The following is a 25,069-nucleotide window of genomic DNA, read 5'->3' on the forward strand; positions in this document are numbered from 1 at the left end:
CATCCCAATAGGTGTCTTGTAGGCCGTTCTGTAGGCCCACAACGCATCATCCAATCTCTGGCTCCAATCCTTCCTTGTCGGGCCCACTGTCTTCTCGAGTATCCTCTTGATCTCCCTGTTGGATACCTCTGCTTGGCCACTGGTCTGAGGGTGGTAGGGCGTTGACACCTTATGGGTTACCCCATACTTCTTCAGCAAAGCCTCTATTGTACGGTTGCAAAAGTGAGAACCTCCATCACTGATTAGCACACGTGGCACTCCAAACCTGGAAAATATGTTAGTTTTCAAGAAACCTGCAACCACTTTTGAATCGTTAGTCCTGGTGGCTTTTGCTTCCACCCACTTTGATACATAGTCCACAGCCAATAGTATATATAAACAACCATTAGACGAGGGAAATGGGCCCATAAAGTCAATGCCCCAAACATCAAAAATTTCTACATTTATTATTGGGTTCATGGGTATTTGATCTTTTGGGCCAAGATTACCAGTCCGTTGGCACTTATCACAAGAAATACAAAACAAGTTTGCATCCTTGAAGATAGTGGGCCAATAAAATCCACAATCTAAGACCTTCAAGGCTGTTCTACGAGGCCCAAAGTGGCCTCCACAAGCCTCACTATGGCAAAATGACAGAATTGACCTATGCTCAGACTCTGGGACACATCTCCTAATGACTTGGTCACTACAATGTTTCCATAAATAGGGCTCATCCCAAATAAAGTGCCTAGCCATTTTCTTCAATTTATCCTTACACTACTAGAAAAATACCATTTAAGGACACCAAACAAGGACACATAATTTTTGTGGAGTCCTTGAAGGTTTTTAAGGACACGCATCATTTAATTGAAATTTTCAGGAGGAGGGAGAGTGTTTCCACGACACAGGACATCTTTAATGTTGTGTCCTTAAATTCAATTCGACCCCAATTTTCATTGAAATAAGAAAACGCGCTGCAACACTTCCCGTTTTCCCTCCCTAAATTTCACTTCCCTCCTCTCCCAATTTTCAACTTCCCTCTTCAATTCAATTGAAACCCACCAAAAGAAAAAAGATGTTGTTTCATTCATTCTATTTCCATTTTTTCGGTGTAATTGAAATTAGCACAGAGACTTCTTCTTCGATCTTCTTCCAATGAGCTTCTCTGTAAAGCCACTGCCATTTGCCCTACTCTCATGCACACCTCACTCCAGTTCCCTCCGCCGCGACTTCGTCAGGTGCCCCCACAGCCTCCTCCCCCTTGTCGGCGGCCTCAGGCCGCTCAGGAAGAACAGGAGCACCCTCGGACATCAGCATCCGCCGTCGCAGTTCTTGATTAAAGCGTCTCTCGATTCTCACTGTATTCTACTGTTCGTCGCGGTGGTGACGTTCTCGGAGGTGTCTGTGGTGTACTTCAATCAGCCATTGAAGCCAAAGAAGATGAATCACAGAGAGGTTAGCAGTGAAGTTCCGATCAAAGATCAGAGTATTGTTTTGTTGTTTTGAAGGATGAGATTAGAGATCTATTGAAGTTATCATCTTTGTTATAAAGTACCTTTAATTGTTTATAGAAATCTATTGGTAGTTTGTTATAAACTCATCCCCAAATTTCAGTTACGTGATTTGAAGGAAGTGAATGAAGAGGTTGCCATGTACAAGGTCAGGTTACTCGATCTTTCCCCCCCACCCCCCCCCCCCCCCCTAATGTTTTTTTTTTATATAATTTGTTTGATATGTTCAGTGTGTATTGATCTTGGATTATAATCATTTTCCTTCCATCAGTTTAAGGATTATGATACCAAGAACTCTGGTATTTTGAAAGAAATCTGCAGAAACTGTCCTGCAGTACAGCCTTCTTTGGTACTTCTTTTTCCTGACTTATTGACCTCCAAATGACCTGAATTTTTGATATGTTTCACTTCTGTTAGTTAACAAAGGATCTGGAAAGTTTCATCGCATTTCGACGTAAAGTGAATGTTCTGTGAATTTTCCAAGTTTGGTCTGTAATTGAGAAAGTTCCAGAATTTTAAATGTTCCTCTGATTTTCTGTTGAGATTTGAACTTCTACTTGAATCATTTAAGTTCTGGTTTTTCTGTATATTGAACTAGACATCCCAATGCTTGTTTGAAAACTAATTCCTTGTCATTTGGATTTGCAATGAATTTTTGGTGAATTTTCGAAGTTGACCATGCTGCTGAGAAAGTATGTGTGGAGATATTCATAGACTGTTAACTCAGTAATTTGACTTGGATTTGACAATCTTATTTCAAATGTCATTTACAATTTTAGGAAAATCTACTCAAGTTTTGCATATTATCACATTTCTTAAAAGGATAAACAGATAAGATGGAAGGCTAGCTGTTTCAGGATTTCCAAAACTAGTATAACTAGAACTAAAGTGTGCCACATTTTTGAATGAGTGATCATCAGCTTTTGGATTGTTCCGATCAATCTTCATCCTTTATTTTCTGTGAATTTAAGTAATCGCAAGATTTGATTCACTTACTTCTCTGTTTCATATCCTATTGAACTTCTTGTTCACTCTGGCTTGAAGAAGGTTCTTCAACAATGGCTTGCTTGAGGCTAGGATAGGTATGCAGTACCTGTTTGATTCTAAATCCTAGTTTGTATATTTTCTTTTGATAAAGAATTGAATTTTGAAAGCTGCTTGGCTTCCTATTGGACATCTTGCTTACTAAATCCTAATTTGTTGTTCTTTTTCTGACCCACAGACTCCACAGAGGAGACATCAGGCCTCCCTTGGTCTGGTTTGAAGTCAACTATGGCCTTCTTCTGCTCTTCAGGAAGATAGGTATATATGCATAATCTTTTGCTTCTTGTAACAAAAGAAAAAGAGAAAACAAAGTTCACATAGATTTTTATTTCTTCGAGCATGAAAGCTTTATTTTTATTTTTTTGCTTTAAGAAGTGAAATTTATGAAGTTGATTGCTTCTTCTGGAAACTTTTCCTTTAGCTGCAGGTTTCCAAAGGCTTTCATGGCAACCAAAAGTACCTCCTCCTCAGTTTTTCCTTCTTCCTCTTCTTCATATCCACCTTGGACCTATGATGTCTTCCTCAGCTTCAGAGGTGAGGACACCAGTAAAAGCTTTACAGATCATCTATATTTTTCTTTGAAACGAGAAGGAATATCCACCTTTAGGGATGATGAACTTGAGAGAGGGAAACCAATTTCATCAGAACTCGTGCAAGCAACACAAGAATCAAGGTTTGCGCTTGTTATTTTCTCAAGAAACTATGCTTCTTCTAAGTGGTGCTTGGATGAACTCGCAGAGATTGTTGAGTGCATGAAAGAGATGGGACAGACGGTGCTTCCCATTTTCTGTAATGTAGATCCATCAAATGTACGGAAACAAACGGGAAGCTTTGCAGACGCCTTTGAAGCACATGAAGAACACTTCAAGGATAACTTAGAAAAAGTGCAAATGTGGAGAGCTGCTTTGACTGAAGTGGCCAATCTTTCCGGATTTCATCTCCAAGATGGGTATGTAACATTAACCTTGTGAGAAAGCCTAGCAATTTTTTTTTTTTGTTTCATGAATTGACTTTTACAGAAGTATGCATGTAGTTTAGACATATATCTTGTCTTCCTGATTAGAAATTGAATTTGGAACTTTGACTGCTTAAATTTTGGAATCAACCTAGTAGGATAATGATCCAAAAAAAGATTTCATCTACCTATGCATATAAAACTAAACTTACCCAACTGCAAACACATAGATAGATATGTACAAGGGGACTGCTGATACAGAAAGGGATACTGCAAATAGATATGTACAAGGGGACTGCTGATACAGAAAGGGATACTGCAAGCACAACCCCAGGGAAATGGTGAAGGTATGGGCTGAGAAAGAAAATAAGAATCTGGACAGGTAAGATGGACAATGATCTTAACTTATTTCTTGATAAGTAGATTATGGCGATATCATATACAAAGTACTATAATTGAATTACATGGATTGTTGAATTGGGTTCTATAATTTTTCATTTTGAGGTGGGTGTATATTAAATTCTGATTATGGATGATAATAGTTTTGTAAATTAGTTCAAATTTTGGTGCTAATCCTTTCCTTTATGTCTAGGTAATTGCCCCTCTTATGCAACATGCCCTGACAAAGTTTGGGAGTTTAGATTATGTGAAAAGGTCTACTCGGCTGGACAGGTAGTTTTTACTTATTCATAATGCCATTAGATATTAGGTTTCATATATAGCTAGCATCATATTGTGTATGTAAGCTGATAGTGTTCTTTGCTTTTTAGACCTTATATATACAGTAGTTGATGCTCCTAACTCTGTGATTACATCCTATTGCCGCCTAAGACTAAGTAAACTAAACACAGTCAATAAACTAATGTGAAACTGAAAAATTATATATATATATATATATATATATGGAGGTATACTTTTCTTTCAAAATTAAATAAACTCTATGTCTTGAATGTTTCCATTATGTTGAATGATTTCGACAAAGTTTGGAGGTCAGCTTATGTTAAAGCTCTACTTGGTCGAACATGATTATAGTTTTCACTTTCAAGGGGTTGTATGTTTATAACCTCGATGGTTATAACTTGAACTTATTTTTATGGTTGGGCTCAATTATAACCTCCTGAAGTAATACTATTTCAATGGTGGTAATAAGGTTAGCTCAATTATATGTACTGCTGTTTTTGATTAGTTGTGCACATGCTTACTGGCTTGCTTTTTTGTTTAGTGTAATATTCACTTATGCTCATCATTTCAGTTCAAGGAAAAAGACACTAACACTCAAGAAGAGATTGATGTCGTTCGAGTAGAGTGGGCAGAGCAGGTTGATAGATATATCCAAGATAAACTAAAGTAGTTAGCATATGTATATGCAGATTTCTTACTTCTAGTATGAATCAAATTAGTTATATATATTTGAAGCCTACTTAGTGTAGCAGCAACTTTGAATTAAATTGGTCAAAACAGTAGTATGACATTTTGGATCTTTATTCACCTTTAATGAGATGGACTTATGGTGTTTATAAATTACTTGTATTGGATGTTTTCTATATTAATTCTCATATTATAAGGACTTATGGTGTTTATAGACTACTTGTACTGGATGTTTTCTATATCAATTCTCATATTATAAGGACTCTTATTGATGTGTCATCTATATGCAAATTTGATGGGAATGTACAGAAAATAGGACACAAAAATGCATTCATATGTGTCCTAGTACAAAAAAGAGGACATATGAGAATGTATTTTTTGTGTCCTCTTATTGATTTAAGGACTTCATTTTCAAATCTGTGAGGACACAATTTGTGTGTCCTAGAATAGAAAAGATGACACATATGAGAGTTTATTTTTTGTGTCCTCTTATGGATTTAAGGACTCCATTTTCAAAGTTTTTAAGACACAATTTGTGCGTCTTTGTATAGAAAAGAGGACACATATTAGGTAATATGAGGATGCAATTTAGGTGTCCTCTTATGGATATAAGGACACCATGCCTAAAGCTTTTAGGACACACAAACTGTGTCCTCTGATAGATAAGAGGACACATTTCTAGTGTCCTTGTTTGGGACTTATGATGACTCCCGGATAGAGGACTCTTTTTTAAAGAGTCCTTGTATGTATTTAAGGACACAGTTTCAATGTCCTTAAATGGTGTTTTTCTAGTAGTGTTACTAGCTTTGGAAAGTGTGTCAGGAAATGTCCTAGTGACTAAATAGTTAACTATGTCCGCATACCAGGGCACACTAACCTCTATCCCAAAGAGCTGCTCATCTGGGAAAGTTTCCTGTAGGGGCTGGATGTCTTCCTCATGTATTATCCTACTCAAATGGTCCGCCACAACATTCTCACTGCCCTTCTTGTCCTTGATCTCTAGGTCAAACTCCTGAAGCAACAAGATCCATCGAATCAATCTGGGCTTGGCCTCCTTCTTGATCATCAGATATCTCAAGGCTGCATGGTCAGAGTAAACAATTACTTTAGAGTGCAATAAATAAGAACGAAACTTATCTAAAGCAAAGACTACAGCTAAGAGTTCTTTTTCAGTGGTGGAGTAGTTGAGCTGGGCATCGTTGAGGGTCCGAGAAGCATAGTAAATAGCATAGGGCTTCTTATCCTTCCTCTGGCCCAACACAGCACCAACAGCATAGTCCGATGCATCACACATAAGCTTGAAGGGTAGACTCCAATCTGGAGGGCATATGATGGGGGCCGTGGTCAACAACTCCTTGAGCTTTTCAAACGCCTTCTTGCAATCCTCATTGAACACAAAGGGCATGTCCTTTTGCAATAAGGCACACATAGGTCTTGCCACCTTGGAGAAGTCTTTGATGAACTGCCTGTAAAATCCTGCATGGCCAAGAAAAGAGCGTACCTCCCTCACAGTTGTGGGGGAGGGTAAGTGACGTACAAGATCAACCTTAGCCTTATCTACCTCAATGCCCCTATTAGATATTATGTGTCCTAACACTATTCCTTGTGTCACCATGAAGTGACACTTCTCCCAATTCAGCACAAGGTTAGTTTCTACACACCTCTCAAGTATCAATCCTAGATTCTCTAAACAAGTATCAAAATCTTTACCAAAGACACTAAAGTCGTCCATAAAGACTTCAATAATATTTTCAATGTATTCTGAGAAAATGGAAAGCATACATCTTTGGAAAGTACCTGGTGCGTTGCATAAGCCGAAGGGCATGCGCCTATAAGCAAAGGTCCCAAAGGGGCATGTGAAGGTCGTCTTCGATCTCCTGATCCTCGTGGGCTATGCAGATCTGGTTGTACCCACTATATCCGTCCAAGAAGCAATAGTAGGAATGGCCCACTAAGCGCTCCAACATCTGGTCAATAAAAGGCAAGGGCATATGATCCTTCCTTGTTGTGGCATTCAGCTTCCGGTAGTCGATACATACCCTGTGACCAGTGACTAATCTTTGGGGCACTAGCTCATTCTCCTCGTTCTTCACCACTGTCACCCCAGACTTCTTGGGCACCACTTGCACTGGAGAGACCCACTTACTATCAGAAATGGGGTAGATCACCCCACAATCTAGCAACTTGATCACCTCGTCTTGAACCACCTTCATCATGGGCTGATGTAGACGTCTTTGGGCTTCTCTTGTGGGCTTGGCGCCATCTTCTAATAGGATCCGGTGGATACACGTGGTTGGGCTGGTCCCCTTGATATCTGCCAGAGTCCAACCAATGGTAGTCTTGTGCTTCTTCAACACGTCCACCAACTTTCTTTCTTGCTCTACCTCCAGCGTTGATGATATGATCACTGGGAGGGTCTCCTTTTCTCCTAGGTACGAGTATTTCAAATGCTCAGGGAGTACCTTCAATTCCAACTTGGGGGCCTGAACAATAGAGGGTAGCATTTTATTAGTAGAAACCGGAATTGACAAATAGGAAATTGACCTCTTTATAGGTTGAGCCTCCAGTGAGGCCACAGTCTTGATCACTCTAGGCTCCTCAACGTCCCACTTAACCTTGGGGATAGGTTCCCCATTTGCATCATACCTGACCCCATCCTCTAGGGTCAGAGCCAATTCATCCTCAACCATTGCTTCAGAGAAAACCTGCGCGAGTGAATCAACTACATCAATAGCAAAGCAAGGTTTCAAATCAGAAACAGGGTACCTCATGGCTTCAAGAATGTTGAAGCGTATAACATCACCATCAAACTCCATGGTGAGAGTCCCTTTGTACACGTTGATTTTAGTTCTTGCAGTCCTCATAAAGGGACGCCCTAAAAGTAATGGAGTGGTATTTAGGGGCGATTCCTCCATGTCCAATACGTAGAAATCCGCAGGGAATATCAGATGGTTTACCTGCATAAGAACATCCTCAACATACCCTTGAGGGTATTTGTTAGACCTATCAGCAAGTTGAATGACAACATTATCTCTCTTAAGAGGGCCTAGACCTAGGGACACATACAAATTATAAGGCATAACATTTATGGATGCCCCTAAGTCTAACATCACATTTTCAAACCTGGTGTCACCAATGATACAGGGAACATAAAAACTCCCTGGGTCCTTCAACTTTGGGGGTAGCTTCCTCTGGATAACGGCTGATACCGTCTCGCTCATTTTCACCACCTCCTTCTCTCTTGTCTGCCTCCTTGTGGTGCATAGCTCCTTCAAGAACTTGGCGTATTTGGGCACTTGTTTGATGCACTCAATCAAGGGCATGTTCACTTGAACCTTCTTGAAGATTTCCAAGATCTCTTGATCAGATTTATCTTTCTTCGTCTTGGCAAACCTGCTTGGGAAAGGTATAGAAACAACTGGGTTAGTCTTAACTAAACCACTAGAGTTAGGAATTGTACCTTTGGGTGCATCAGCTTGGGGCAAGTCAACTTCGACCCTTGATGTAGCTGGGTCCTTCTCAACATCCTTCTTAGACACCTCCACAACGTCTTCTTCTTCATTATGGGCCGCTTGGGCCTTCTTGTGGGCTCTGGGAGGGTCAACTAGTACGCGCCCACTCCTAGTGATGATGGCTTGGGTGTGCTCATTCCTTGGGTTAGGCACTGTGTTGCTTGGAAGTTTCCCTATTTCAGCAATCCGGCCCATGAAATCCACCACTTGGCCCATTTGATTCTTCAGTTCTGCAATATCCTTTGAATGGGTTGCCTGTCCTACAACCAAAGCTTGAGTAGCCGTGTTAAGTTGTTGTTGCCCCGCAGCAAGGGACTTCAACAGTTCATCATAATTAGGGGCATTCAAAGTATTAGAAACAGGAGGTGGAGGGACAGAATTGGGAATGCCAAAAGCTTGAGGTACCTGAGGCCTCAAAAACAAACCTGGTGGGCGCTAAGAATTCTGACCTGGGCCTTGAGGTGGTCTCAAGGTGTTATCATTGTTGGCCCAACGAAAGTTGGGGTGGTCTCTGAGCCCCGGATTGTAAGTATTTGAGTAAGGGTTGTACCTCGGGCCTCCTTGACCTCCTTGATACCCTAGGGCGTTAACAGATTCCCATCCTTCTGGAGAGGCAAGCTGGGGACATTTATCAGTGGGGTGCCCTTGAGTCGAGCACATCCCACACACTTGAGCCATTGCTCCTCCTCCATTAACGTTTAAGACTTGAGACAGCAAAGTAGACATCTTGTTGACCTTGTCTTCCAGAGCAGAGTTAGTGGACACCTCATGTACCCTCCGTTGAGAGGCAAGTACCCCCTCATATTGTTGATAGTTTAGCGCACGATTAGTAAGTAGGACCTTGGCATCAGCAGGTGTCTTATCCATAAAGGATCCTCCAGCAGCAGCATCTAACAGACCACACTCATTAGCGGTGAGTCCTTCATAAAAATAGGTAAGGAGGGACCCCTCACTCATCCCATGGTTAGGGCATGATGCTACAAGGCTCTTAAATCTATCCCAATAATTGCAGAAATTCTCCTCATGTCCTTGTGTAATTCCACTAATCTGCTTCCTCAAAACAGTGACCTTTGAGGCCGGAAAGTACTTCGTAAGGAACTCGCCCTTCATCCTATCCCAAGTGTTGATAGTCCCAGCAGGCAGCTCAAATAGCCAAGTCTTGGCCTTGTCCTCCAAAGTAAAGGGAAATGCCTTCATCTTCAAGATATTGATATCAGCTCCTTTAGGGCACATACTCCCACAGACAAACTCGAACTCCTTGAGATGCTTGTTGGTGTCTTCACTACTCATCCCATGAAACTTGGGTAGGTGATGCAGAAACCCACTCTTTAACTCAAAATCATTATTAAGCCCCTCTCCTGGTTCTGGATAGGCAATGCATAAGGGCGCAGCACCCCCACCTGTCGGATTAGACAGTTGCCTAATAGTCTCAGCCATTGGTGCCTGTACTTGCTCAACAGGGGTGTGCTCTTCCTCTTCTGTATCTGCAACGTCCTCTTCAGTGACCTCCTCTTCTTCCTCTTCAAAGACTTGTTCTTCTCCTTCTTCAGAATGGTCAGGTTTGTTGATCTCCTCGGTTGATCTAGTTGAGGAGTTATAACCTGAATAGCTAGAGTCCTGAGAATCCCTCCTTTCTAGAGGAGGGCGGTCTGAAAAAGTGAGTTCTGCCCTTTGCCTAGCACATTCCAATTTTTCAAAGAGCTCCTTAGTCTTATCAGAGACAGTGGACATTCATGGACCTTTAAGACCAAATCAAGTGTTAGTAACATATACAAGGTTCGAAATACAAACATTATGTCTTTCCTACATTCTAAGTTACTTTTACATTTACATACTTAGGTACTGGAACAGAGGACCTCGTTTGTGCAATGGGACTATAGAACAGCTACCCTCGACAAAGTCATGTTTAATCCAATATACCTTAAGCAGGTCACACATCATTTTTTTTTAATTTTTTTATTTTATTATAAACATAGTTAATATCTCAATTGATTCCAAGTTGTAAGTCGAGCCCAATAGAAACCACTACTATTGGTGAGATACGATATAGGGATAGTCGCCCAGACATAAGTCTCTTTCCTTTGTTTCAGAAGGCCGAATGGCCAAATTAAGAGGTAAGTGAGAGGGAGGACTCATTTTGGTGATACTACGGAGGCTACTCCCTCATTGAGGTTTTGGTCCCTATCGGCTACTCCCACATAGTGGTTTAGGCTCATTCTATAGTATCTCTGAGATCCAATTGAACCCATCACCCAGGGTCTCAACCTTAGACACCATCTGTATGCGCCCCTTACTCAGCTGGGAAATTAACTTATGTGTTATACAGTTCTCCAAGTGCTAATAAAGGCCGCCCTCAACCTCAAGAGACCTGAGCAAGGTACTAATGAAGGGTTTAGGCCAATATTAACAAAAGGGCCCTTGTCTACTCATATGATTTTACACACTTACAACAATTAAGTATTTAGCTAAATTAATCTAAGTGAAACACATTCAATTTACAATATGGTTAAAGGAACAACTTCTACAAATTGTACAACAATGATAAAAGACATGCTTAATTTTGTAACACTCATAAAACTTAAACTAAATCACAATTAAAGCTTGGCCTAACCGAAATCAAAATTTGTCACCATTCCACAAGTGTAGTACAAAAATTAGCATGCATTCTATATACAACAAAATCGATGACACTTTAAGTGCAAAGGATTTTAACAATCCCCGGCAACGGCGCCAAAAATTGATGCGGCTGAAATAGCCTCACAATTTAACCCTGCAAAATGTAGTTGTCAGTATAGGATAAGCAAGGATCGTTCAGTCCGGGGATTGTAGGGTACACCTACACAAAAAGGTCAATTAACAAATAAAAGAATAAAATGGGGGGTTTTGAATTTGGTTTCTAATCTACTTAAAAAAATAAAAACAAAAAAAATAAAATTATCTACAATGATCGACTTCCCTAACCTAGACCAATACCACTCAGAAATTACTAAGTGTAAAAACAGAAAATTCATTACAACATGCTACAAAAATGTGCCCACCTTAAATGCCTAGATAAGAGCCAAAATGAAAAGCCTCAACGGATCAATCCATTTATCTGATTCGTTCTAATGTAGGCTTGGATCGGAAAAGTCCTTACCAAGCCTAATACTACTGATTTTCGAAAACACTCAGCGTAATTCTCTTAACTAGTAGTATTATCTAACCCTCGAATCAACTCACACGTGCAAATTAACCATTACACATAGAATTTAACACGTAATTTCCAGAATCGTTTAACCATTGAACATAGTTTTTACCACCCGTTAGAACTAATTGCTACTTGTTTAACTCAGCGTCTTAACAAATAACAATTACTCTTGGTAAATTAAGAAAACACACAAAAACTCTCACCGTTATTCTAGCATGCAAACTTATAAACCTAACTCTGAAAATTACCAAAACACATAAAAGGGCACAAGATTGTAACATGCATCATAAAAGAATTCTCAAAATTAACTAAATAATAAACTGAAAATCTCAAAAATATTAATAAAAATATTCTGAAAATTTCATGTCTCCAATTACACAACTCACAAATTGAAACACACAAAACCGAAACAAAAATTATAAGTAGAGTCATAGTTACACTTTGAAGCTTTCCTCAGCGGCTTAGCAACACGGTGATGAACTCGTCTCTGCGATGGTGGTGGAGCGTCCTTGACTCAGCGCCTTAGAGCTTTGTAGATTGATGGATGGATGGTGTCACGGTCTTGTAGGTGATGAAAGTTTAAGGAGTGAATTGGGCAGTCTTGGAATGGTTTTTGGCCAGGAAGTGATCTTGGCTGGGAAGTGATGCAAATTATGTTCTGGATGTTGCCTATTTATAGGGGAGCATTGGTTGGCTTTCCCAACTGAAACGACTCCTTTATGGCCTTAACTCCTCTCATAATAGGGCAATTCCTTTAATTTCCAAGCTGAAACGTCTTTCTCTTATTTATTTTTCAGCTGAAACATCTTTCTTTTTTATTCCTCAACTGAAAACGTCTTTCTCCATTATTCTTCAGCTGAAAACTTCTTTTCTCCTTTATTTATTTTCCAGCTGAAACGTCTTTCTCTTTTATTCCTCAACTGAAAACTTCTTTTCTCCTTTATTTCCCTTCTTCATTGCTTGGTCAAATATCTTAATGCTTTATTTTATGACCCCATCATTGCTGTTTCCAAGAGTTCCACCAGGCAATGTTTCCTACAACAAGCAGGAGAATATCAGAATTTTCTAGAGAAAATAAAGGGAATTAAAATGTTAAAGACCGCAAAAACAGTTGACAGTTAGGAATCCTGATCCAGCTAGGATTTTTCATGAATTTTACTTTTTTCGCCTATTTCACTCCAAACACTCAACAAGACTCTGAAAACGACTCACTGACTCAAAACACGAAACTTAAGGGAGAAACAATGCTAAAATGGGGCACATATTCAATAATATTGTCACACTTTTTGCTCCTATCAGCCTGTAACGCCAGAGTGCCACTCTCTTTGGCATTGGTGCCATGCCTACCTCCGTGTAGGGTGGCGCTTACGTCCTCTCGTAGGGACGTCCTTCCTTGCAGGCAAGTTTGCAACATAATTGTGTGATCTCGTCACTTTAATAGGGATCAAGATGAGACATAGTGGGGACAGACTACGACAATTCCTGTCGTTCATGTTGAACATTCTTGTTCTTATCTCCCCCTAACGACGGGAAGACTGTCTCATCAAAGTGACATCAGCAAATCTAGCGGTAAGGAGATCGCCTAGCAAGGGCATTTAAGTGGCGGACGATTGTTGGAAGCGCAAATCCAACGTAGTTGCCCATTCGTCTGTAAGGACCCATCATAGAGCGCTGTGGCGGCGCAATTGGCACATAAATGGCTCACTCAAATGTGCGTAAGTACAAAATATGTGTACCCAGTCACTAGCTGTAACGCATAGGTACATTGAGTGGCGGTAGGTCGTAGACGAATTAGCATGGCTGCATGCGATATCGCATCACCCCAAGCGGATGTAAGAAGATTGGTGCGCATTACCAATGTTCGGACTACCATCGTAGTCGTTTCCGCGAGACCAATTGGGTGTGTACATGGGAATGTGATGTCCAACATCAAACCCATTGCAATATCCATCGAAAGTCTTTCGATGTAAACTCTCTAGCATAGTCAAATCCAATTGACTCAATAGGATGATTCGGGGAGTGAGCCCGTTGTCACATGATATGTGCTAGGAGTGTAGCATAAGTAGCATTTATAGGTGGACAATGACACAACACGTGACCGGCGTGTTTGCGTGTCAACCAACATCATGAAATATTTAAGCATCCGCAAGTTGGTTGAATCAATCCACAAAATCCCTACGGATTCTTTGTAAGAACAGAATGAGTATTGTCATATCCTTTGCATAGGACGGTCTCAGTCCTAATTTCCCTAAGGAACGGGCTTAGTAAAACGAGCGAGAGGCCTTAGAAGCAACCAATGAGGATTTTGGTTAGGCCTAAGCGTCTGTAGCGCTATTAGAAGCAAAATGTGTGACTACATCTCCCATCATGGCGTGGGAGCCATGGAAATTAGCATGTATGGCGTCATGGCCACAAGGAGGAACAACCATGGCGTTATGCCCATGGTTGGCGCCTTTTATGGCGGCATCTTGCTTCATTTTGCTCAAAAGAAATGATGTCCATGTGAAGTCTTTTGTAGACGGATCATCATATCATCACTAGGATGATCTATCCTGTCGTGACAAAGCCAATATGTGTCTAAATCCAAGAGATCTTCTCTCATAAGTTTATTGGATTTAAGAGCTCGAATAGTGTCATAAAGTCCACTAGAGAGACACATAAACGTCTCTAAGATGCGTCTTTGTTCGCAATCATTAGAGGTAATGCAAAGGAACTAATTTCCGTTCTCTACATGCATTTTCGCATGGAATTCATTGGCTATTCATAGGGTACTATTTGCCCTAAGAGCGTAGAGAGTTTCTGTGACAACTGTAATCAAGGTGCCATTTGGCAAGTGGAACTTGGGCTATTCCATGTCCTTAAATTAATACGGATGGTCTAGCCATCATAGTCACAAAGTCATATGCTCAAAATCAAAATTGAGTCATAATGAAAAGAACTCGAAATTTTATTCATAAGCCAACGAAATACATCATTGTTTCTATGATCAAAGAAAATCTAATCCAATAAAAATGAATATGGCAATCGCCTACATCTCTTGGAAAATAAAAAGACTTAATCAAAATCGCCAGTTTCTGGGTCTTGATCCTTGTAGTCTTCCACCCTTAGATCTAGATCACCATCTTGATCTTCTTGTTCCATGTAATTTGCTTCCCTTGCTTCACGATACGTCTTGTATGCGTTTGCAACATTCTGGGGTGCGGTACATGTTTTGGCCCAATGTTCAGTTGATCCACATCGAAAACAAACATCATTATGGTCAGGCTCCCTTCAGGCTCCCTTGATCGAGGCGCCATTGGGGCGCGATTTGAACGACATATCCTTTTGGTGGCGTTACCACCATGGTCGGAGGCTCCGCCTCTCTCTCTCTTCACACGTTGACCTCCACGGTTCCGTGCACGCCCCTCGTGGCGATTTCCTTCCTCTTTAGGGCGAATATATGGACCAGAACGTCCAGAATTGTCCCTATCCTTAGGGTTTCGCTCCTTGAGTCCTCCATTGGGGGCGCGACTATAGTTAGACTCCGGAATAGGCTTAGTTCCCACGGGTCTAGCATTATAGTTCTTCACAAGGATATTATCGTGCTTTTCAGCTACGTTCATGGCGCCAATGAGCTCATGAAACCTTGTGATACGTCCTGCATTTACATCAATCCGATAATTCTTTGAAATCATAAGTGCAGAGACGGGGAAGGTAGAGAGAGTCTTCTCAATCAACATCGTATCAGTTATGGCTTGGCCACAATACTCCATCAGAGACTTGATACGAAGAGCTTCCGAGTTATAATCAAGCACAGACTTGAAATCGCAAAAGCGGAGGCTATGCCATCGCACTTCTAAATCAGGAAGCAGGGAGTCACGAACGTTTCCAAATCGCTGCTCAAGTTCTATCCATAGCTTTCTTGGGTCTTCCTCATTGAGGTATTCATTTTGGAGCGCGTCATTCATGTGCCTTGTCATGAGAATTATGGCCTTAGCTTGTTTTGCTTCAAAAGCAGTAGCTTGCTCGATTGAGAGCACGTTCTGACCAGGCTCTTGGATGGTTTCCAGAATTCCATCAGCCTTAAGATGTTGGCGCACATCTCGGACCCACCTATGGTATCCTGCGCTAGTTGTCTCGAGTGGGACAAAGCTCAACTTGTTCAGGTAACTCATCCTGAGAAACAACACAAGATTAGGGTTAGTTTCGGAGCGAAAAAGGCTACCACGAAAAACTATTAAATTTCTGAGCGTAGTCGCTTCCAAGAAATTAGGAATTTTCTGAGCGTAGTCGCTTCCAAGAAAATCCGATTCCAAGAGGGGTTTTGGATTAGATCGAAATAACGATGTATGTGGTTGATCGTTTTCTTCTCAACAAACTCTAAGTTTGGAGGACTCTACAAGATCCAAGCTTGGAGTGAGTGCGAACCCCCACAGTTCGGCTTTTGGTCTCCCCTATGTAGAGAAAGGGGGGTAGAAGAAGGGATTTTGGAAGTCCCCGAGAAAAGAAGAAGAAATTGAAAAAAAACTTCAAAAACGGGAACTTTTAGAAAAATTACCTTGAAAGATGGCCGAAAAAGTGGTCGCCGGAAGTTACTGTAGCTGAACGGAAAAGTGGCCGGAAGTTGGCCGGAAAAGTTGCCGGAAAAGAGTTGACCGGTCGTTGACCGGGTGCTAACGTGGCAGGTCTGAGCTGACGTGGCAGGTCCAGTGCTGACATGGCAGAAGGGCTTGGCGGCTTGGGCTTGGTGGCTTGCTGCACGTGGGCTCACCTATTTGGGCTTGGATTGCATCTGTTGGGCTTAGGCTGGGGCCTCCTCCTCCCTTCCTCCTTTTTTTTTTTTTTCTTCCTTTCTTTCTGCCGGTTCAGGTTAATAAGATTCCGGTGGCGGGTTCAACGGAATTTTGGCCGGTTCCGGTGATGAAATTTCCGGTTCCGGGTTACTGGGGTGGAAGCGCTGCAGGTGGTCGAGTATGGCTGCAGGAGGTGGTGAGGAAGGCTTTGAACCGGGCAGAGAGACTTTGGCTTCTTCCGGTGGCCGGTTCGGTGGTTTGCCGGCCGGTTCTGGGGATGGGGCCGCCGGTTTCGGACTCCTGGAGTTGAGATCTTCGAGTTGGGCGGCTGAGGTTTTTGGGATTTGAAGGCTACGAATATAGGGTTTCAGGGTTAGGGCTCGTGCTGATAACGTGTTGTAGAGAAACTGAATTTGAGATGAATTTGCTGTGTGTTCTCATTGATAATAGGGGCCTCTTTATATAGAGGATTACAATGCATAGAATCTCAATCATACAAGGAAAGTAATTCTATATTGATTAGGATTCTAGATCCTTCTAATTAAATCATATTACCACTAGGTCAAGTAACCTAGAGTTTGGGCTAAACACAAATTAGGTTTTCCTTCAACAATATTAAAATTATGAAAAAAAAAAAAAAACTGTTTAGGAACACCTAGTTTTTGTGTCTGGCCTAAACTCTGAATACTTGTCTGAGTTGTAATAGAGTTCGACTTACCAATATCTACGGAGATTTTCTAATCATTGTATGATTCAGTTATCTTGTAAGATGGAGATTATTTGCTTGTTCTCTCTACATCCCTTTTTCCTAAAAGTTATCAGCATGAAGTCCTAACCCTGAAACAAATAGTCAAACCCTAAATTCAAATACAAAACCTTAAAACTCTTTCTGCCTTCGCCGCACACCGTGAAGACCTTGACCCCAGGAGTCCAGAACCGGCGGTGGAATCCCAAGAACTGGCCTGATCGAATCGACCCCCGGAAGTAGAAATCAATCCTGCACTAGTTTGCCGCCTTCCAGACTTCCTCTTGCCACCAAACTTTGTCAGCAGTAGCATATTGACCTATGGATTCCAGAACCGGTCAAGTCATTCCCAGAACCGGCCAAAAAAACACTGAATTGGCCTCCTAAATCATTGAACCGCAAGCAGAAAAACAAGACATAAATTATTTAGGGCAGTTCTGGCCACTACCGGCCAGCCACCAGCCAGAAGCATCTTTTTTCAACCAACTTCAAGCCTAAAGTTTCGGCGCCCCTGTTTGTCATTTTCAAGGTAATTTTTCATTAAAGTTTTCGCTTTTGTGTACTTTTCTTTAAGATTTCAATTCCTTTTCTTTTTCTCGGGGACTTGCAATCTCCCTTCTTTTAGCCCCCCTTCTTATTTTATGGGGAGACCTAAGCCGAACTGTGGGGGTTCGTGTTGTCTCCAAGCGTGGAGCTTGTTGAGATCTCTAAACTTAGAGTTTGTTGAGAATTTATGATCGACCACTTACATCATTGTTTTGATCGAATCCAATACCTCTTGGAATCAAATTTCTTAGGAGCCACGCTCAGAAATTCCTAATTTCTTAGGAGCGACTATGCTCAGAAATTTTTATTGTTTTCATTATAGCCTTTTTGCTCTGAAACTAACCATTTTTTTCTTGTTCTCATTCAGGATGAGTAACCTGAATAAATTGGACTTTGCTCCATTGGGAACAACTGGCTCTACATATCACAAGTGGGTTCGTGATGTCCACCACCATCTCAAGGCCCAAGGAATGTTGGATACAATTCTTGAGCCTAGATAGGACATGCTAACTGTTGATCGAGCTCAGGCTTGAGAAGAAAATAGAGCAGTCTTCGAGGCAAATAAGGCGAAAGCCGTCATCCTAATGACTTGACATATGGATGATTTGGTCCAGTACGAGTATCTAAATGAAGAAGACCTCAGAAGGCTATGGGTCTCACTCGATGAACGCTTTGACAACATCCATGATTCCCTGCTTCCTGACCTAGAAGTGAGATGGCATAACCACCACTTCTGTGATTTCAAGACAATTCTTGATTACAACTCAGAAGCACTTCACATTAAATCCTTAATGGAATTTTGTGGTAAAGAGATCACAGATGCGATGTTGATTGAGAGGATTCTCTCTACCTTCCCCATCTCTGTTTTAATGGTTGCTAAGAACTATCAAATCAATGTTACTGCAGGACGAATCACATGGTTTCATGAGCTCATTGAAGCTATGAACTTCACTGAAAATCATGACAACATCTTTGCGAAGAACTATAATTCAAGACTCGTGGGAACAGAGCCTATTTCAGAGTCCAATTATAGTCGCACCCCTAAGGGAGGGCTCCAAGAGCGAAACCCTAAATCTAGGGACAATTCTAGATGTTTTGGTCCATATTATGGCTCTAATGAGGAAGGTAACCGCCAAAATAGGCGGACACAGAACCAAAGAGGTCAACGTGGAAAGAGAGAGGGAGACAACGCCTTTGGCCATGTTGGTAGCCCTACCAACACTAAGAGTGATCCTAATGACGCTTTCAAAGCACCTTAATCAAGGGAGCCTAAGCACAGAGATGTCTCGATGTGGAGCATCCAGGCATTGGGCACACATTTGTAGAGCTTGTGAAAATGTTGTCACAGCCTACAAAGCATATTGTGAAGCAAGAGAAGCTCGCTACATGGAACAAGAAGATCAAGAAGGTGATCTCGAACTAAGGGTTAAAGACTTCAAATTAGGCCAAGATCAAGAGGCTGGCGATTCTGAATGATTTGCTTTGGAGTTATATTTGTTTTGGAGTTACCTAAAGAAGTCAAACGAATACCTTTGTTTTGAATTAGCTAGTATTTGGATTAGATTCTCTTAATGATTAAGCAACAATGATGTACTCCGTTAGCTTATGAAGAAAATTGAGTTCTTTTCATTATGATTTCAATTGAAATTTTGAGCATATTACTTTGTGACTACAATGGCTAGGCCATGAGAATTAGTTCAAGCTCATGGAATGGCCCAAATTCCTCCTGCTAAATGACACCTTGATTACTATCATAGAAACTCTCTATGCTTCTAAAGCAAATCGAACTCTATTAAGCTATTCGAGTCAACAAATTTCATGCGGAAACGCATATAGAGAACGGAAAAGAGTTCATTTGCATTACCTCTAATGATTGCGAATAAATTAACGCGCATTTTAGATAAGCTTATATGTCTCTCTAATGGAGTTTTTGTCACCACTATTTGAGCTATTAAATCCAATAAAGTTATGAGAGAAGATCTCTTAGATTTAGACACATATTGGCTTTGTCACAACAGGATAGGACATCCTAGTCATGACATGATGATCCATCTACTAAAGACTTCACACATACATCCATTCTTTTAAGTGAAACGAAGCATGAATCAAAGGTTGATTCCTGGACTAAGTGTGACTGCCATCGATGCCTCTGGAGTTGTCGCCGTCCACTGCCAACCTAGGGCTAATGTAGTCCATATCCATGACGTCATGGATGGCGTTTATCATGGTGATGGCGCCCCAGGTGATGTTACAATCACCAACTTTGCTTGCAATAGCATTTCAAACGCGCAGGCCCAACCAAAATCTTCATTGGTTGCTTCTAAGGCCTCTCGCTCATTCTACAAAGCCTGTTCTTTAGGAAAATTCAAACCAAGACCGTCCTATGCAAAGGATATGAGAATACTCATTCTGTTCATACATAGAACCGAGGGGATTCTGTGGACTGATTCAACCAACTTGCGGACATTTAAATATTTCATGATATTGGTTGACACGCAAACACACTGGTCACATGTTGTGCCATTGTCTACTTGCAATGTTGCTTATACCACACTACTAGCATAGGTTATATGGCGATGGGCTCACTCCTCGGATGATCCCATCCAGTCAATTGGACTTGACAATGCTAGATAGTTTACATCGAAGACTTTCGATGATTATTGCATATCACTAGGACTAATGTTGGACATCATATTCCTATGTACACACCCAAATGGTCTCGCAGAAATGACTATGATGGTAGCCTGGATATTGGTAATGCGCACCAATTTCCCTATATCTGCTTGGGGTGATGTAATATCGTATGCAGCTATGCTAATTTGTCTACAACCCACTGCCACTCAATCTATCTCTGCTTTATAGCTAGTGACTGGGTACAAGTATCTCGTACTTACGCCTATTTGAGTGCACCATTTATATGCCAGTTGCGCAGCCTCAGTACACCATGATATGTCCTCATAATACGTTGGATATGAGACTCTAACAATCGTCCACCACTATTAACCCTTGCTAGGCAATCTCTTTACTGCTAGATTTGCTTATTGTGGCTTTGATGAGACAGTCTTTCTGTCGTTAGGGGGAGATAAGAACACGGATGTTTAACAGGAACGATAGGATTTGTCGTAGTCTGTCCCCACTATATCTCATCTCGATCCCCACTAGAATGACGAGATCACACATATCTGCTATAAGCATGCCTGCAAGGATGGACATCCCTACGTGAGACGTAGTGCCACCCTACATGGAGGTAGGCATGGTATCAATGCCATAGAGAGTAGCACTCTAGCGTTACAAGCCATTGCCCCAGCTAGGATGTTGGGAGAACACGATTATGTCTTGGTTTGAAACTTGAACATCGTGTTGATAGATGCTTAAGAGCTTTAACAAGATCAAGCCTTTAGGCACACCCATGATCATCCATAGTCTTGATCCTAAGAAGGATCCTCTTCATTCAATTGATGATGACGAAGATGTGCTAGAGGCAGAAGTGTCCTACTTGAATACAATAAGCGCATTATTGTACTTAGCTCAGTGCACAAGACCGGACATCTCATTTGCAGTGAACTTGTTAGCTAGGTATAGCTCTGCCCTAATGCGACGTCATTGGACTGGTGTAAAAGATATATTTCGATATTTGAGATGTACAATTGATATGAGCTTGTTCTATCCCTACAGAGAAATGATGGATTCATCGCATGAAGCCGCCAACACTGGCCTGCGTCCTTTATCCCCATCCCAAAATAGCATTAGTGTTTTGGAAGGTTTTGCTGATGCTGGGTACCTCTTTGACTCACACAAAGATCATTCCCAAACTAGTTATGTGTTCACCATGGGTAAGACCGAGATATCTTGGAGGTCTACAGAATAGATCCTAATCGCTATATCTTCGAACCATGCAGAGATTATTGCTCTTCATGAAATAGTTCGTGAATGTATATGGATTAGATCTATAATTATGCATTTTCAAAGGAATTGTGGTTAATTTGAAGCCTACCATAGATGAGCATTTATGAGGACAATGCCGCTTGCATTGAACAAATGAAGCAAGGCTACATCAAAGGCGACGACACCAAGCATAATAAGCAACAACAGACTCTCCTTAAGATCAAAGTGAACTAGGTTACATCTAAAGACAGTGTGGCAGACTTGTTCATTAAGTCATTGCCTAAATCTACTTCCAAGAAACATGTTGGTAACATCGTTTGCAGAAGTTATCCTAACTCCTATGACCATAGTCATCAGGAGGAGATGCAGACATCAGGGGAAGATGTCTACATCTATGGTCTCGAAACGTGAAGGGTGTGTTGTACTCTTTTTCTCCTTTGATCGAGGTTTTTTTTGTCCCGCTAGATTTTTGTTACTCGACAAGATTTTTGATGAGGCAACGAGAGGAGCACCACGTTTGGGCGACACAAAGGGGAGTGTTTGAGGACACTTAGTATGTGTGTCTGGCTGAAACTCTGATTACTTGTCTAAGTTGTAATAGGGTTCGACTTACCGATATCTACGGAGATATTCCAATCATTGTATGATTCAGTTACCTTGTACGATGCAGATTCTTTGCTTGTAATCCTCTATTATCCATGAAAGTATAACTCATTCTCCCAATTCTCTTTGTTGTTCTCTGTGCATCCCTTTTTCCTAAAATAAAAAAGTAAATATCGCTGAAATTTGGGGGATATTTTCTATTTTTCAGTCCTTGGGTTTTTTTTTTTGTGTTATTATCTTAATTTATCATGGTTTTCAACATCATTTCTTATGAGGCATAACTGTCTTTTCATGTAAAATTGATTTGTTAAGTGTATTTATATATTTGTTGTGTACATTTAGAAAGATTCTTTGAAAATTAATCGATCTTACTTCAAACTTCGAAGTGTACGTAAAACTAAAATATTTGTTACTAAACGAAAAAGAAAAAGTCACATTCCCCTCTTTTTTTTTCCCTTTCGTTTCGAGTAAAATGATAATTGATTGTTAAATTGAAACAAACACCAAAATAAACTCAGTTGGAGAGTGCTTCTACTATTTTCTCATGGTTTGGGATGTGTCTTCTCTATTTCTCTTCTCCCTCTTCTCTTCCACCACTCAACTCACAGTCTTCCCTTCTTTCTCTTCTTCTCTTTAGCTTTCTAGCTTTCTTTAATCACCATGTACGAACGATGTCATGTGGTGGCACTCACATTCCACAAAGGTTTGTTGGACATCAATCTTGCTAACGCAAATTTTATGTAGTAGCTAAATTTTTACTGGGTGACTTGTTTAATTTCTATGCACCCAAATTTTGTTATCGAGTCTATCAAGTGGATTTCACCCATCTCGGGTAAGGTTTCATTTGCGACTACCCGAATAGGCATTATGTTTTAGAAGGTTGATGTGAAGGCCAATAAAGATTAGGTCTTTCATGGTGATTCGTGGTAATTTTACCATGAATATATTCATGGTGATTCTTGTTGATTATGTTGTCATCAGTGAGGTTGATGATGTGACCTAGTCCCATGTTTAGATTTGGGTTGAGATTCGAAGAGTTCCTCGCTCCTTACTCGATAATGACATGATTTGAATGATTAGTACATCGATCATTCGGCTCCTATATTGATTATCATTGGCGTCTCCTGGTCATGAAAGATGAAACTTGGGTTTAAATGCTCATTAATATCAAATGTTTGTTCATGTGTCCATCAGAGACTAAAACCAACCGAAAGCATTGGTTAGGACTGGTTTTTAATGTCCAAAGATTACAACTTGTTTATTACGAAACAAAATTGGTTTGATTCGGTTTACAAGTTGCTCAAACCGAAGGGAGGGAATTGATTTTGATGAGATCTTTTCACCGATTGTGAAACATACCACAATCTAGGTGGTGCTTGGTTTAGTGGAAGCTGAAGGTCTGTATTTGGAGCAGCTAGACGTCAAGACTGCTTTTCTTCATGGGGATTTGAAGGAGGTCATATACATGAAGTAACCACAAGGTTTTTATAGCACCTGGTAAGGAGGACTTGGTATGCAAACTGCAAAATAACCTTTATGGCTTGAAACAAGCCCTAAGACAGTGGTACAAGAAGTTTGATGCTTTCATGTGTTAGAGTGGGTACACAAGTTGTCAATCCGATCACTGTTATTACTTCAAGAGGTTTGACAAATCTTATATAATTCTTTTACTGTATGTGGATGATATGTTGATAGCTGGGGAAGACTTCAATGAGATTGAGAAGTTGAAGAGAGAGATGTCAAACCAGTTCGCGATGAAGGATTTGGGTGAGGCGAAGAAAATCTCAGGTATAAAGATTATCCGTGATAAAGTGGCTGGTACTCTGAAGCTTTCACAAGAGGAGTATGTTGAGAAAGTGCTTAAGCGATTCAATATGGATGAATCGAAGGCTGTAGGAACACCGTTGGTGGCTCACTTTAAATTGTCCAAGGAACAATCACCCAAGAGCGAAAAAGAGAAAGAATATATGAAGAATGTACCTTATGCATCGGCAATTGGATGCTTAATGTATTCTATAGTGTGTACTAGACCCGATATTGCTCATGCAGTTGGAGTTGTGAGTAGGTACCAGGGTTCTAAAAATCGGCCTAGGCGCTAGGCGGCTGTAGGCCGTTTCGATTATGGCCTAGACGATCGAGCTAGGCGTGAGGGAGAAAATCGGCCTCCTAGGCGGGCTGGGCGGCCCCGACTTGGCGTTGGGCGGTCGGCCACTAGGCGGACTGATGCAAATCATAACCACATCTCTCTCCACCAACCTCTCACTCCCGCCGGTTCTCCTCCTCCTCATCCGAATCGCTGCTGTATGTAACGCCCCAAGTTGGTAATCTTGGTGACATGATCGACTTCTTTATCAAGAGCGTGTAACCAAGCCAGAACGAAGCTGGAAAGGTTGCCGGTAACGATGAAGAAGGTAGAGTCGTAGCTACCCAGAACCACAAACCATCAAAACCCAATCCAAACTTAAAACTAATTACTTAGACATGTAGAGGAAAACGAGGGGAGGAGATTCCATACCACAGGTAGTCTAAAAGGTGACCAGAACAGACGGGGATTGCAGAGCTCACCGGAGAAGTCTCGGAACTTCCAGTCGTTGCTTCTCTGTTCACCGTCGATGCATGGAAGATCTGAGGGTGCAGGGAGGTAGGCGACGCAGAGACGAAGACGTGGGTGCTCGCGCGCCGTCTTGGGGTGGCCGGAAGTGGAATTTCCAGTCGGGTCGCCTGCCAGGTCGCGCTGTGTCTCAGGTCAGAGAGCACCCAGCTCTCTCTCGAATTTCATGTATTCTTCAACTGTTCACCAAGTTATATAGATGTGTCCAATTGATAATGGATGGCTAGGATCAAGAGGTGGAGACGGTGGATGGCTAGGATCGCTCCACCTATTTTCTATTTCTTTAATTAATTTCTAAAATCTCAAAACTTCGGTAAATCACTATAAAATAGTTTTAAAAATTAAAATAAT

The 25,069-nt window shown here is 41.2% G+C and overlaps 1 protein-coding gene and 1 long non-coding RNA gene across 2 annotated transcripts; one reads left to right on the plus strand and one right to left on the minus strand.

Moving 5' to 3' along the window:
- Positions 1-138: 138 nt before the first annotated feature.
- On the minus strand, positions 139-23,116 carry LOC121051257 (the record flags this gene model as incomplete). The annotated part of the gene is made up of 8 exons (XM_040513431.1): positions 23,044-23,116; positions 7,446-7,579; positions 6,996-7,061; positions 6,074-6,265; positions 5,659-5,869; positions 1,779-1,786; positions 611-738; positions 139-364 (listed from the first exon to the last, which is right to left on the minus strand). Coding segments are annotated over exons 1-8 (1,038 nt in total), but the record flags the coding sequence as incomplete, so codon positions are not given.
- LOC121051959 lies at positions 1,873-3,093 on the plus strand. Its single transcript, XR_005807617.1, has 3 exons — positions 1,873-2,572; positions 2,713-2,792; positions 2,956-3,093. It is a non-coding gene; the product is annotated as an uncharacterized LOC121051959 (long non-coding RNA).
- Positions 23,117-25,069: the final 1,953 nt, after the last annotated feature.

The sequence above is a fragment of the Rosa chinensis genome, chromosome 2, assembly GCF_002994745.2.
Source record: "Rosa chinensis cultivar Old Blush chromosome 2, RchiOBHm-V2, whole genome shotgun sequence".
Taxonomy (NCBI): domain Eukaryota; kingdom Viridiplantae; phylum Streptophyta; class Magnoliopsida; order Rosales; family Rosaceae; genus Rosa; species Rosa chinensis.